Source organism: Ascaphus truei, chromosome 4 (genome assembly GCF_040206685.1).
Source record: "Ascaphus truei isolate aAscTru1 chromosome 4, aAscTru1.hap1, whole genome shotgun sequence".
NCBI classification, from domain to species: Eukaryota; Metazoa; Chordata; class Amphibia; order Anura; family Ascaphidae; genus Ascaphus; species Ascaphus truei.
The window spans coordinates 124,138,652-124,151,317 of NC_134486.1; the positions used below are offsets into that span (position 1 = coordinate 124,138,652).

The 12,666-nt window shown below is 41.2% G+C and overlaps 1 protein-coding gene across 3 annotated transcripts in view; it reads right to left on the reverse strand.

Annotated features, from left to right (window-relative positions):
• GRM1 (glutamate metabotropic receptor 1) overlaps positions 1-12,666 on the reverse strand; it is a 511,900-nt gene that overhangs the window by 402,858 nt on the left and 96,376 nt on the right. For all 3 annotated transcript variants that reach the window (XM_075596537.1, XM_075596536.1, XM_075596538.1), the window contains exon 3: positions 2,238-2,487. In XM_075596537.1, coding sequence (XP_075452652.1) covers positions 2,238-2,487 — 250 coding nt within the window. The remainder of the gene's footprint in view (positions 1-2,237; positions 2,488-12,666) is intronic.

Sequence of the window (12,666 nt, forward strand, 5' to 3'; positions counted from 1 at the left end):
CTGTGTTTAAAAGCAAAAAAACGCCAAACTCTTGTATTACTAGCCAATATATATATATATATATATATATATATATATATATATATATATATATATATATATATATATATATATATATATCAAGGCAAGACGCCTGCACATACTAGGTAGAATGCCTGTACAAACAGATGTGGTGCAGGGTAAAAAGGGGATAAATGAAAGTCTAAACGGATCACAGCTTTGATCCAAATTACCAGCATAGCACAGAAATAAAACAATGAATAAAGAATTTATTAAGTCCAATAAGCAAACAGTTATCCCAAATGTTTGTTTCTTGGACTTAATAAATTATATATTATTTTTCTACTTCTGTGCCATGCTGGTAATTTTGATCACAGCAGTTCCTTGGCCTGGGGTTCTGGTTTTAGTTCAAAATAATTCAAAATAATTTGGGAGTTTTGATTTTGACCAAAGTAATTTTGTTTGTTTTTGGATCTCGTTTGGTTTTGCAGCATGTGATATTCTATAAAATATAATAATTACATTATAGAATTACAAAGACACTTTGCATTACAAGGAAGCCGTCATGAACAAATAAATATAAATCTTTTCAAATCAAGATAAACATGTAAGAAAAGGACACAAAACACATTATGTTAAAAAAAAACATGATGGCACTTTCTAAATAATGTTTGGGTGTTGGGTCTAAAAAGTGTTTTTGTTTTGTATTTCATTTTGGAATGTACGGTATCAATAGGTTCTAATTTTGCACACCTGTTTTTGTACATCTCTAATATGTAAATAGTTAGATACAGTAGATGATAGATAGTTTTTTGGTGGGAGGGTTCCACAAAGCTCAACCCCAATGCCCGCACGGTTGCTGTAACATTACATTTTAAATAATACTTGTCTGGGATAACAATATGGCTGCCAGGGTCATCCTCGCTCAGGCAGCCAATAAAATGCCTCAGTGTCATTGGGAGATGAAGTTGCAGCTTTCTATTGGTGGCCCTGCTCACATATTGTTAGCTTTTTTCCAGAGACAGGCAACAGTTAAAAGTCTTATTACACAATAACCTGTGTAATAGTACTCATTGAGTTGTTTTTATCAGTGCAGTAGGAACACCTGTGTGTAAAGTTCTATTTGCAAAACGTCAATAAAATATTTTTCAATGTGTTGGCAAAGCTATAAAGTGCAAGTCAAGATAACGTAATATCTAATTTAAGAATTATAAGTACTGTATTGTATATTATTATATTAGGAACTAAATATTTGCCAGTGCTGCTTACTGTACAGTAAGTAAAAATGCTGGCTAGCTTTTTGTCCTATAAATTAACTAATTTGGGAATCACCATACTGCCTTACCCTCTAAGATTAATTAATATAACTAAGAAGTTAAAGTGATGAATAACAGTCGTCCTCAAATACTTTATAATAAATGTCATACAATGGCTATTTTCTTGTGCTTACATAGCTTTTTTCCATAGTTTACAATGATTTTGTTTACAATTGCCTGATTACTTTTATCATATAAAGCTTTCCATACCATACATCCTGTTTATACGGTGAGACACTATTATTGCCTGAACATTTGCTCATTAAATGGGATCAAATAAATTTCCCACCTTTCAATAAATATCAAATAGTCCAAGAACCGCTTGAAATCATCCTATCTTCATTGCCCTAATCTCTTTATAACAAAATTGGTCTGTTACCAACACTATTTTTAATTCATTTACCACATACATACTCCATTATCAATCTAAAGCACTGGTCATACGAAAGAATAATACTATTCTTCCTCTTCTATAGCGCTGACAGTTTACACAGTGCTGTACATACAATAGAATTTCTCTAGCACAATAAGTCCTTGTTACATTGAGCTTACAATCAAATTTTGGTGCCTAAGGCAGAGGAATGTAAATTGACCTGCCCAAGGTCACAAGGAGAACTGATACAGGACTACGAAGCCGGTTCACCCATTTTAAAATCAGTGATATTACTAATCCTTCAACACAAACAACAAGGTTATAGGGCCATATGAACTAAGTGGTCCTATTCCATATGATATCTTCCAGCGCCGGAAGGCGTCCTATGGAATAGCCTCACTTAGACAGAAGACATTACGGCCCATTTCAATAGAACTTTCTAAATATATTCAATAAAGGCAACAGGTATCCCATAGGAGAGAAAACCAATCACTAGTACCACAGTCAAGGGGCAAAAAGCATGTATAACAAAAAGAAGATTGGCTTACCTTCCAATAAGCAGAAATTCCCCCGCCACACCTAAACGTCTCATGGCCATAAGGATACCTCTCACCGTCATCCCCTCGCAAAAACAAACAACAACTCTGGCTTTAGGTAACCTCTCACGGAGTTTTCTCAGTAGTCGATCAAAGCTCTTCTCCCCAGCATTGCTGTAGATTTTGTCTGTGTGGGCAATGCATAGGCCTTCTTGGGAAGCCAGTTCCCTGAATGCCTCCATTCCACTTTCTCCATAATTTCCTTAAAAAGAACATCAAATGTTACTTCAGTATTATCATGTGTTAACAATACAGTGGCATTCACTGTGTAATTTCTAAAGAGAGTTTAAATCCACACACTTTCAGTATGAGTCACATTAGCTTTCGCACCTGTAGCTTTGGCATACAGTATCTGTTAGCACTGACTCCTTGAACCAATAGCAGTTTCTGGCTATAACAAGGGCAAAGAGGAGAGGGGAGAATTGCTAACCTCTGGTATAGGCTAATCCATTAAGGGCCGGGTCCACAGAGCTCCGTTAACTCAGTGTTCATAACGTAATGATACCAAAATCAGTATATGTTTCTTTAGGTAACGCATATTCAGAAAGCTAATTATATGCAAAAAGAAAGAAAAAAAACATGAATTAACTTGTTGGGAGAGAGACAGAAACAGATAGAAAAATAATCCTATAATAAAATAAGTATCAAGTGATTTATATACCTCCCCAAACACTACTTTATACAATACGTGGAGAGATACGTGCGAACAAAACTGAACACACTGGGGACTATGCAAATTGAGATATGGAAAGTACATTCAAATGGTATAAAATTAACATATTTATTTTTCTTTCTCCTCTCCAGCAAAACCTAAATTGCAGGATCACCTTTATATATCACTAACTAACGTCTCGTTAAATCCCTGCATTCATCTTTTGTTGGATAGGTGTTGTTCTGTAAAGCACCTCTTTTACATATCATTAGCACTAACAACTGTTATAGTTAATACAACTGTTATAGTTAATGCAATGCCCTTTCCAGCTGACAGCAGGATTTAACCTAACCTTACTGAGCTTTGAAGATACACGTTAAGGCATAAGGTGATGGTAACTTAAGGAAGTGTCATGTTAACTCACCTAATGGTGCCCTGTGAATCTGGACCTAAATCACCCCCATTGGAAACGGGAAATCCTTACCAAAGTCATGGCATTTAATAGATATGAGGATATCTTAAACATGGTTACCCTAGTTCTTTTATTCCACGATTCAACGTAAAGAAAATGCATTTGCATAGTACATCTTTGGAAAGGCTCATGGCAATTACATGGAGACAATATTTTAGGCAAATACACATAAAAACAATATCATACATTAAGTACCTAAGTTAAAAATGTGATAGAAATGTGATTATACGTTGCATAATACAGTACATTGTATATCTTCATAACTTAAGAGGCAACTTGAGCCGATCATTTCATTTCAGTCAAATATATACGACAGCATGTTTGTTGTGATGTCACTAATTCACGGTGTTTGAGGAGCTGAACTACTACACAGTCTTTATTGCCTTTATAGCCAAGCTTGACAAATTACAGGTTCAATTAGAAGAGATGTGCAAAGCTTTTGCATGAGGTTTTTTTTAACTTAACATATATAAACGATGTCACAATACGCAATGTTATTGTGACAAAGTTAATTACATGGCACATGCAAAACCAAGGGGCTCTAGAGGTAGATATTGCGCAATCTGTTCCCTAGGGTAGGCCCTTTTCACATACGTACATGTATGCTCAAGCCAAAGTCTATTTTCATCGTCTCATTTCTCCTCAGTCTGCCGTAGGCCGTACACACAATTATAGTTTTACAAAAGCACAGAGCCGTAGCACTGACACTAATCCTTGAGAAGTCGATTACAGCTTGTCACGTATTTTAAGTGAGAAGTATATATATGCATGTCATTTTTGCTTGAGGTTTTGAGGCCTCCCAAGTCGGGGAAAAAAAGGCTTGAAGACCAGAAGAAATAATAATGGAATAAAAACAGTAGTGGACTCAAGAAGTAGCTCAGTGGTAATGTCTTTGAAGCAGTTTAACCTGGTTCAAAACCCACTGTCAGTTTTCCTTGTAGCCTCAGGCACTAAAATGAGGTTCTAATCTCTTCAAGGCAGGAACGCATTGTGCCTACAACATTCTATGTACAGCCCTGCATATACTGTCGGCGCCACATAAAAAAAATATATATTATTACTGTGACTTTCTAAAGGCCACCCCACTCATTCCCTAATTTAAAATTGAGAACTTTTCAAATAATTTGTGTGTCTATTAGTAAAATGTACACAATTCTCTAAAGTTGCTAAATTTCTTTAATATTTGCCAACCATCTTCACGCAATATTTGTGAACTTTGGTAGCAAGGTGCTGTCTCAGTAAGGCATTCCCACATGGTGAATGTTGGAAGCATTTTTATATCTTGGCAAATATTTTACTAGCTGCAAATCTCCACAATTTGCCAAATTTACACAACGTTTTGCACATATCTTGTTATTTGGGATCATTTATATCTATGGATTTCAGATTTCAGTATTTTTTTTTTAAATCAGTGTTTTTCCCCCAGTTTCTTCATTAAAATGAAAAAAAAAAAAACCAGTGTTTTTCAGTGCTAACAATGAAAAAACTATTTGACAAACATTTGAATTTGGTGTTTATTGATGCACTTTTTTTAGTTTCCATTCTTTTCTTGTGTTGCCTTTGTCTCCTGCCTGTAGCTGGGCTGCAGCAAGAGGTGAAACATAGTAGTAAAATAATACCCAATTTTTGTCTTTTAACGGTTTTAACTGAAAGTGCAAGATGATCAATCTTTGTTTTTTTAGTTAAAAACTAAAACTAGAATTACTATTTATGTCTAACTTCACACTGCATCTTTGATGCTTACTTTCTATATTCCAGTGTTTTTCAACTGGGGTTCATGGGTTCCCCAGGCATCCCTAGAGGTGATGCCCAGTCAGGTCATTTAAAAATTGTACCAAATACAGAAGAATTTACATTACATCTGATCTCAGATGCGCTATTAGAGAGGATTGGGGTTCTTTACAATGCATGTGATCTCAGATGTGCTTTTAGAGAGGGTTGGGGTTTCTTACAATGTATCTAATCTCAGACGCGCTATTACAGAAGTTTGGGTTCCTTACAATGTATCCGATCTCACATGTACTATTAGAGAGGGTTGGGGTTTCAAACAATCAGAGCTGGCGCAAGGGTTTCATGCGCCCTAGGCGAAACTTAAAATTTGTGCCCCAGTAATAAACAGTGGCGTAGATATTGGGGCTGCAGGGGGTGCGACTGCACGGCAGCGTGATACAAAATAAAAATAATAGGGCGCGAAAATACCGGATAAAAAAAGAAAGATAATTAAATTTCCTAGGAAATCTTTGATGAAATATCATCATAAAAAAAGTGAGAAGAGACAAAATCAAATCCCAGCATTTATTACTCAATTTAGTGATACCCATTACAATGTTAGAAAAATTCTGCAAAAACATTGGGGGATATTAAAAGCTGATCCCATTTTGGGTCCCCAACTAAAGTCCAAACCAGGGATAGTGTTCAAACGAGCACCTAACCTTAAACACATTCTGGCTCCAAGTCAAGTCTCCAGAGAGTCCATCGTATCTGGAGATATTAAAACTCGCCTAGGCGTTAAAGGCATGTACAAATGCGGAAAGTGTAAAGCGTGTAACCATATCTGTCAAGGGAAAACAGTTATATCAGGAGTTACTAACAAGGTCTACAATATTACAAGTTTCATTAATTGTCAGACAACGCATGTGGTCTATGTCTTACAGTGTAGCTGTAATTTACAGTACATTGGTAAGACAAAAAGACCGTTTAAAATGCGCATGTTAGAGCACCTGAGAAATGTTAAAAACATACCAAAAATAATAGCAAAGGGTATGCCATTAACTCCGCTTTTGAAACACTTTAAAGAAGTGCATAATAGTGAACCTGGTTGTATTAAATTTAAGGGACTTGAAAGTGTATCACTAGGTAGTAGACAGGGAAATAGAGATAAACATTTATTGAAACGGGAGCAATTTTGGATTTATGAGATGCATACTAGACATCCCTATGGTTTCAATGAACTAATTGAATTGACTCCTTTTTTAAGATAAGGTATTCCGTTTTTAATAAAATGAATTTATTAACATTTATTTGCATTAACATTTATGTATGTTTTTATATTTATTTGTTTTTATTTAATCATTTGTTCTTTTTTCTTTTATTTATATACAGGTTTCAGCATGATTTGTTTACATAGTATATCATTTATGTTGTTAGAGGTCTTTTTCCTGTATTATTTCATAGGGGTGAGTGCAATGATTAATTTATACTTGCACACATCCCCCACATGAGTTGTCATACACCCTGTTGCCTAGTAACCTTATTTCAAGGTGTTTTAATCAGTGTAGCAATTAGGCAAAGTAAGGGTGTTTCTCTGAGGGGGCTGGTTTATTCAATCAGTTGCCGCCTATATATACGCGCGGATGACGCTGTACGTGACCTCCTGACGAAGTACTTGGTACGAAACGCGTAGAGGTCATGACAGGTCATCCTGCGCGTGTATGCTGGTAAGCTGAGACGGAGCCTGCAGGAGACAGCAGCGGTTTTTTCCATCTCCGCGGTGCTGAGATCCGGATCCTGTGCAGCCACCGCGAGTCTGCTGACTGTCTCAGTGTGAGTGTCCGTTTCCCCTTGCCAGTGCCCAACCTTATGGCGGTTTCTATACAAATCTGTTGATAGGTTGTTTTCATGTTTGTTTTTTTCTTTCATGTGTTTTTATATAAATTTTACTGTATTTGTATACTGTGCAGTTTAGGGTTTAGTCACCATCAGGAACTCTCCTGGGTAGTACTTAGCCGTCCAGCTGCACAGCTGTTCTGAGGTGGGGTTGGATCCCCTCAGTTTTTGTGTATTTTTAATAAATTACCTTCCACTAATCCCTGGTGCGCATTTGTGCATTTTTTATTATCTTGTATTTCATTGTGCCCTCCCCCCTTTTTAAGGGGGGTTCACCTAGATTTGAGAGTTTCTGGGGAGACGCTTTATGTACATGCTGCAAAGGGATCATCCACACCATCACACAGCACGAGCGCTGAATATCCTGTTTTTTCTATATTGTACAATCAGTTGATAGTAACGATGTAAAGAATCTTAAATTATAGTCTATAAATATTTGTACTTCTTTAATTATATTACATGATACTGGTCAAAGGAACAGCTGGTAAAACACAGAAATACAGTTATAGTACTTTTGTAAATAAAAAGCAATAGGTCAAAACCAATGTATATACTGTAACAAGGCAAAATTTGCTTTTATTTTTAACTTCTATAATAAGAAACGCAGAGTCAGCTGCTAAAAGTTGCCATGAAGGAGGATTGTGTTCGTCTTGCTTTAGAACAATAATTATTTTTAAGCTTGGCAATAAAGAAGAAATTACAGTAATTCAAAGAAGATTAAATATGTTCACATTTCACCTACAAGTAAAAAAATGAAGCTGTCACATTCAAAATATTATGTGTGCTTATTTGCATGTCATTTCCCAGAATCCTTTGCTGCAGTGGAAGCACTGGGTGCTGGGTGATAATGGTGAAAGGTAGGGTTGCAGACCTGTCTAAGACATGCAAATGAGCATACAGTAATATTTCCATTTGATATATATATATATATATATATATATATATATATATATATATATATATATAAAGAAAAAAGGAAATAACCTCGCATCCACGCCAACAAAATAAAGGTCACCATAAGCCAGTATGTAATGGAACAGATTATTATACCATAACAGGCGGTGCTCACGGGTCAATGATAATACTGTAACAAAAGAAAAGAAACCCGCTTAAGAGCACTCAGGTATACCATTAAAAGAATAACAATTTATTAATTGACACAAAGAGAAATAGATAACAGTACAAAAATGTTAAAAATAAGACTAGGACCCCTGACACGAATACTACCCAATAGAAACACTTTTGTATAATTTAGGGATAAACTCGCAATGTAAACCCTAATGCCATATATAGACAAAAATTGTAAGAAACACATACAGTCTCTATGTGATCATTACACGGTACAAATCATGGACTCTGCGGGTCCAATGTAGAATTTTCTGGAGCCACCCCATTGGGTGTGTGCTCCCCGAGCCCTTTACCCGTAGCTCCACCGGGAGATGCTCGCTGTTGAGGGCCCCTTTGAGAGGTTCCCTCTTCGGGGTCTTCATGAAGAACTGTGTTACCGGTCACCGGACAGTTCTCACCCGGTGTCATTTCACCATCCAATGCGGATGCAGGCCATTCCACTTCACCATCCTCTACTTGTGGGATAGGAAGTAAATGATTCCGGTGCCATACCTTCACCCGACCCTCCGAGTCCTTAATACGATAAACCGGAAGACCAGGCATTTGTGTGGCTACCTCATACACCCCTTCTCTCCACCGGTCAGCCAACTTATGTTTCCCAGGTACTCCCAGATTGTGAAGGAGTACTGCATCTCCCAACTGAATGTCTCTATGTTTGACCTTGTGATCATAACGCCTCTTGTTCCCTGCGTTCAGTTTCTCTGTAGATTTTTCTGCCTGCAGATAGGCCCGCTGCAGGTTCTCTTGTAACCGCTGCACATATTTGAAGTGAGTGGCATTATGAACTCCATCGGTGGAGACTCTCAGACGTATGTCCACGGGCAGTCGGGCCTCTCTGCCAAACATCAGAAAGTATGGAGAAAATCCGGTGGAATCGTGTCTAGTGCAATTGTAAGCATGCACTAATGTTTCCACATGGCGGCTCCACTCAGCCTTTTTCACTCCCGTCAACATGCCCAGCATGTCCAGTAACGTGCGATTGAATCGTTCGGGCAATGCATTCCCTTCCGGATGGTAGGCAGTGGTTGGGGATTTAGTAATGTGTAAGATTTTTAGTAGTTCTCTTATTAATTTGCTTTCAAAGTCTCGGCCCTGATCAGAATGTAGTCGTTGAGGGAGCCCATAATGTATGAAGTATTTATCCCAGAGCACCTTGGCAACCGTGATGGCTTTTTGGTCTTTCGTCGGGAAGGCCTGGGCATATCTCGTGTAGTGGTCAGTGATGACCATCACATTGCCGATGCCTCAGCTATCTGGTTCAATACATAGGAAGTCCATGCATACTAGGTCCATGGGCCCTGGTGGGCAATGTCTTCCATTGGATGCACCGAACACACCGCCGACAGTGATACTCTACTGCTTCTCTCATCTTTGGCCAGAAGAACCGATCCCTCACCAATCCAAAAGTCTTGTCGACACCCAGATGGCCATGTTCATCGTGTAGAGACCGCAGCACCAGATACTGTAACATTTTAAGTAGTATTAGCTGTCTCCTATTCGGGTGGTTATGGTACTCTACAACTCGGTATAATAAATTGTCCCATATTTCGAATTTATCGGCTTCCTGCATCAGTATGCCCCCCACGTCGCTAGGGGCATGTTTGAGAAGGTCGGGCGTTTTTTTTGGATAGCATAGCGGATGGCTCCCGCTACCGGGTCGTGTTCCTGATAGCGCACCATATACTTCCAGGCTATGATCTTGTCAGGGGTAACGTGCATACCACTGGCGTCCCTATATGCTTCCGGAATGGCTTTGGACGCGCACCCTAGGGAGTCGGTCACTCTTAACTCAGAGAAGGCCACTTGATCATTGACTATGGCTGTGGTGCAACACAGGGCCCTCATCCCGGGTCCCGGGATTTCTTCCCATTGGTCGTCATCGGGGTTGCGGCCAGCCCCGGTCATCTAGACAGAGCGTCTGCCCCAATGTTCAAGGGACCCGGTTTATATTTCAATGTGAAGTTGTAGTTGAAGAGGGCTGCTAGCCAGCTGTGTCCTGCCGCGTCGAGTTTGGCTGAAGTCATGATATAGGTGAGCGGATTGTTGTCTGTACGCACCTCGAACGAAACTCCGTATAGATAAAAATGAAGTTTGTCCACGATGGCCCATTTCAAGGTCAGGTACTCGAGCTTGTGCACCCGGTAATTTTGCTCACTGGCCATCAGGCTGCGACTGATGTAGGCCACGGGTCGTAACCCCTCTGGATACTTTTGATGTAACACCGCCCCTAATCCGCATAGGCTAGCATCCACATGTAGTATATACGGTTGTTCGGGGTCGGCATAGGCCAACACTGGGGCTGCTGTCAAACTCCACTTCAAGTCCATGAAGGCTTGCTCACACTCTGCAGTCCATTTGTCCCCGAAGGGTTGTCGGGCAGGGGTGGCCTTCCGGCCTGTGACTTCGGGATATATTTTGAGGAGGCAGTTGAGGGCTTTGGCCCGACGGGAATATCCCTCCACAAACCTGCGGTAGTACCCGCAGAACCCCAGGAACGAGCGCAACTCCACCACATTGTCTGATCGGGGCCAGTTTACGACGGCTTCTATTTTAGCGGGATCAGTGGCAATCCCTTCTGCGGACACTATGTGTCCCACGTAGGTCACAGACGTCCTACAGAATCAGCATTTATCCAGAGAGAGCTTGAGTCCTTCTTGAGCTAATCGGTCAAGCACTTTCAGGAGCCGGGTTTCGTGTTCCTCTAGTGTTTGCCCGAAGACTATGATGTCGTCCAAATACACTAGGCATTCTCGGGTGTTCAAGTCACCCAAAGTCTTCTCCATTAGCCGTTGGGAGGTGGTGGGAGCCCCACATATACCTTGTGGCATGCGAGTGAATTGGTTGAACCCCAGTGGACAAATGAACGCCGTTTTCTCTTGATTCTCTGGGCTCATGGGTACATGGTAGTAGCCAGATCGGAGATCCAACACACTGAACCATTTACTTCCATGGAGGGCGTTCAGGATTTCCTCTATGCGGGGAAGATTATACTGGTCCGGCACCGTCCGATTGTTCAGTGTCCTGTAATCTACACATAGCCTCACTGTCCCATTCTTCTTTCTCACCACCACTATGGGTGAGGCGTAAGGGCTTTATGACTCCATGATGATCCCGGCTTCTTCCATCTCTTGAAGGACGATCCGTACATCATCTACGTCTCTAGGAGCGAGCCAGCGGGAAGGTTCCCTAAATGGCTTCGTATCACTCATCTGAATAGTGTGTTGGGCACTGCGGCTGCACCCCACATCCATCTCTCCGGTAGAGAATACATCTCGCCTCTCTTCCAACTGAACTCGCAGTCTCTCCTTCCAGTTCTCTGGTAACCCAGACAAGCCGAAGTCGAAGTCCAGCTTCGCGCCGGGGCGTTCCACTCGGGTAGCATTGACTTGCACTGCCTCATCCACTGAGCTGACGGGATAAATTCTCCCTATTCTCTGTTCCGCGTCGATGGCCATGGGGAATGGGGATAGATTCTGGACCATCACATAAAAACGGTGGGGGATGGCGGCTGGCCAATCCCAGAATTCAGGTACAAGCCGGTATCCTCGGCTCACGTCTTCTTCTGGCATGCTTTCTAGGGAAAAGAGCTGCTCCGCGTCTACCCGTTCAGCGTACGCGCACCAGGCGGGCATCCTCTGTATCTCCCCGGGCAAGATTCTGGTCAGACCCGCTCGGCCGCAGAACAACAGCCCATTGTCCTCCAAGGCTGTCGGAGGGGGATCCGGATTCGTCTGGATAAGCTGCAGTTGGAGACTGGACATGGGCAACTCATTGGTTTCTTGCAGATAGGCCCGGATAACTGCTTGTACAATGTCCGCATTAGTGCCTAGAATGATCGGATACTTAGGTAGGTCTTTGGGTTCCAGAAACACCAGAGCGTCTACATTCATGGGGTGAGACTTTCCGGTGTTGAGCTGCTGAATTTCCAAAGACACTGTCACTATGCCGTCGATGGGGTAGTCTTCATTGCTTAGCCCTCTTACTTTGATATGCTCGGCCGACTTAAGTGGCCGCTTCTGGAGGTGTTGATCATAGAACTCTCGATATATGATGGTCACTTGAGATCTCGTGTCCAATAGGGTGGAGGAATAGATGCCGTCTACTAGCACCCGTATAAGGGCTACCACGTGGTTATTTTCGTCCCTGGGCCCTTCGCCCCTTTGGTTGGGGACAGGGTCTTCTCCGCTGGCCGCATAAACACCACATACCATGGCATTAGGCGTGAACTTCTTGGGTGAGGGGCTCCGGTTGCGAGACTCCCCCATCCGGCAATCATAGGAGATATGCCCCTTCTTCCCGCACTTGTAGCAGAACAGATCCCTCGGCGGAGTGCGGCGATTGTACGGAGGCGAGGTTCGTCCGGTGTATTTCGACCGCTCGGGGCGGGGTTTTTCTGGGAGGTCTTCCTTTTTCTCATTACCCCCTTTGTTATTGGAGCTGCCGGTTACTTTAGCTTTCTGGGGAGAATGAAGCATTAGATGCGCCTCATGCTCTTTGACTTGCTGTAACAGTTTGATGAACGA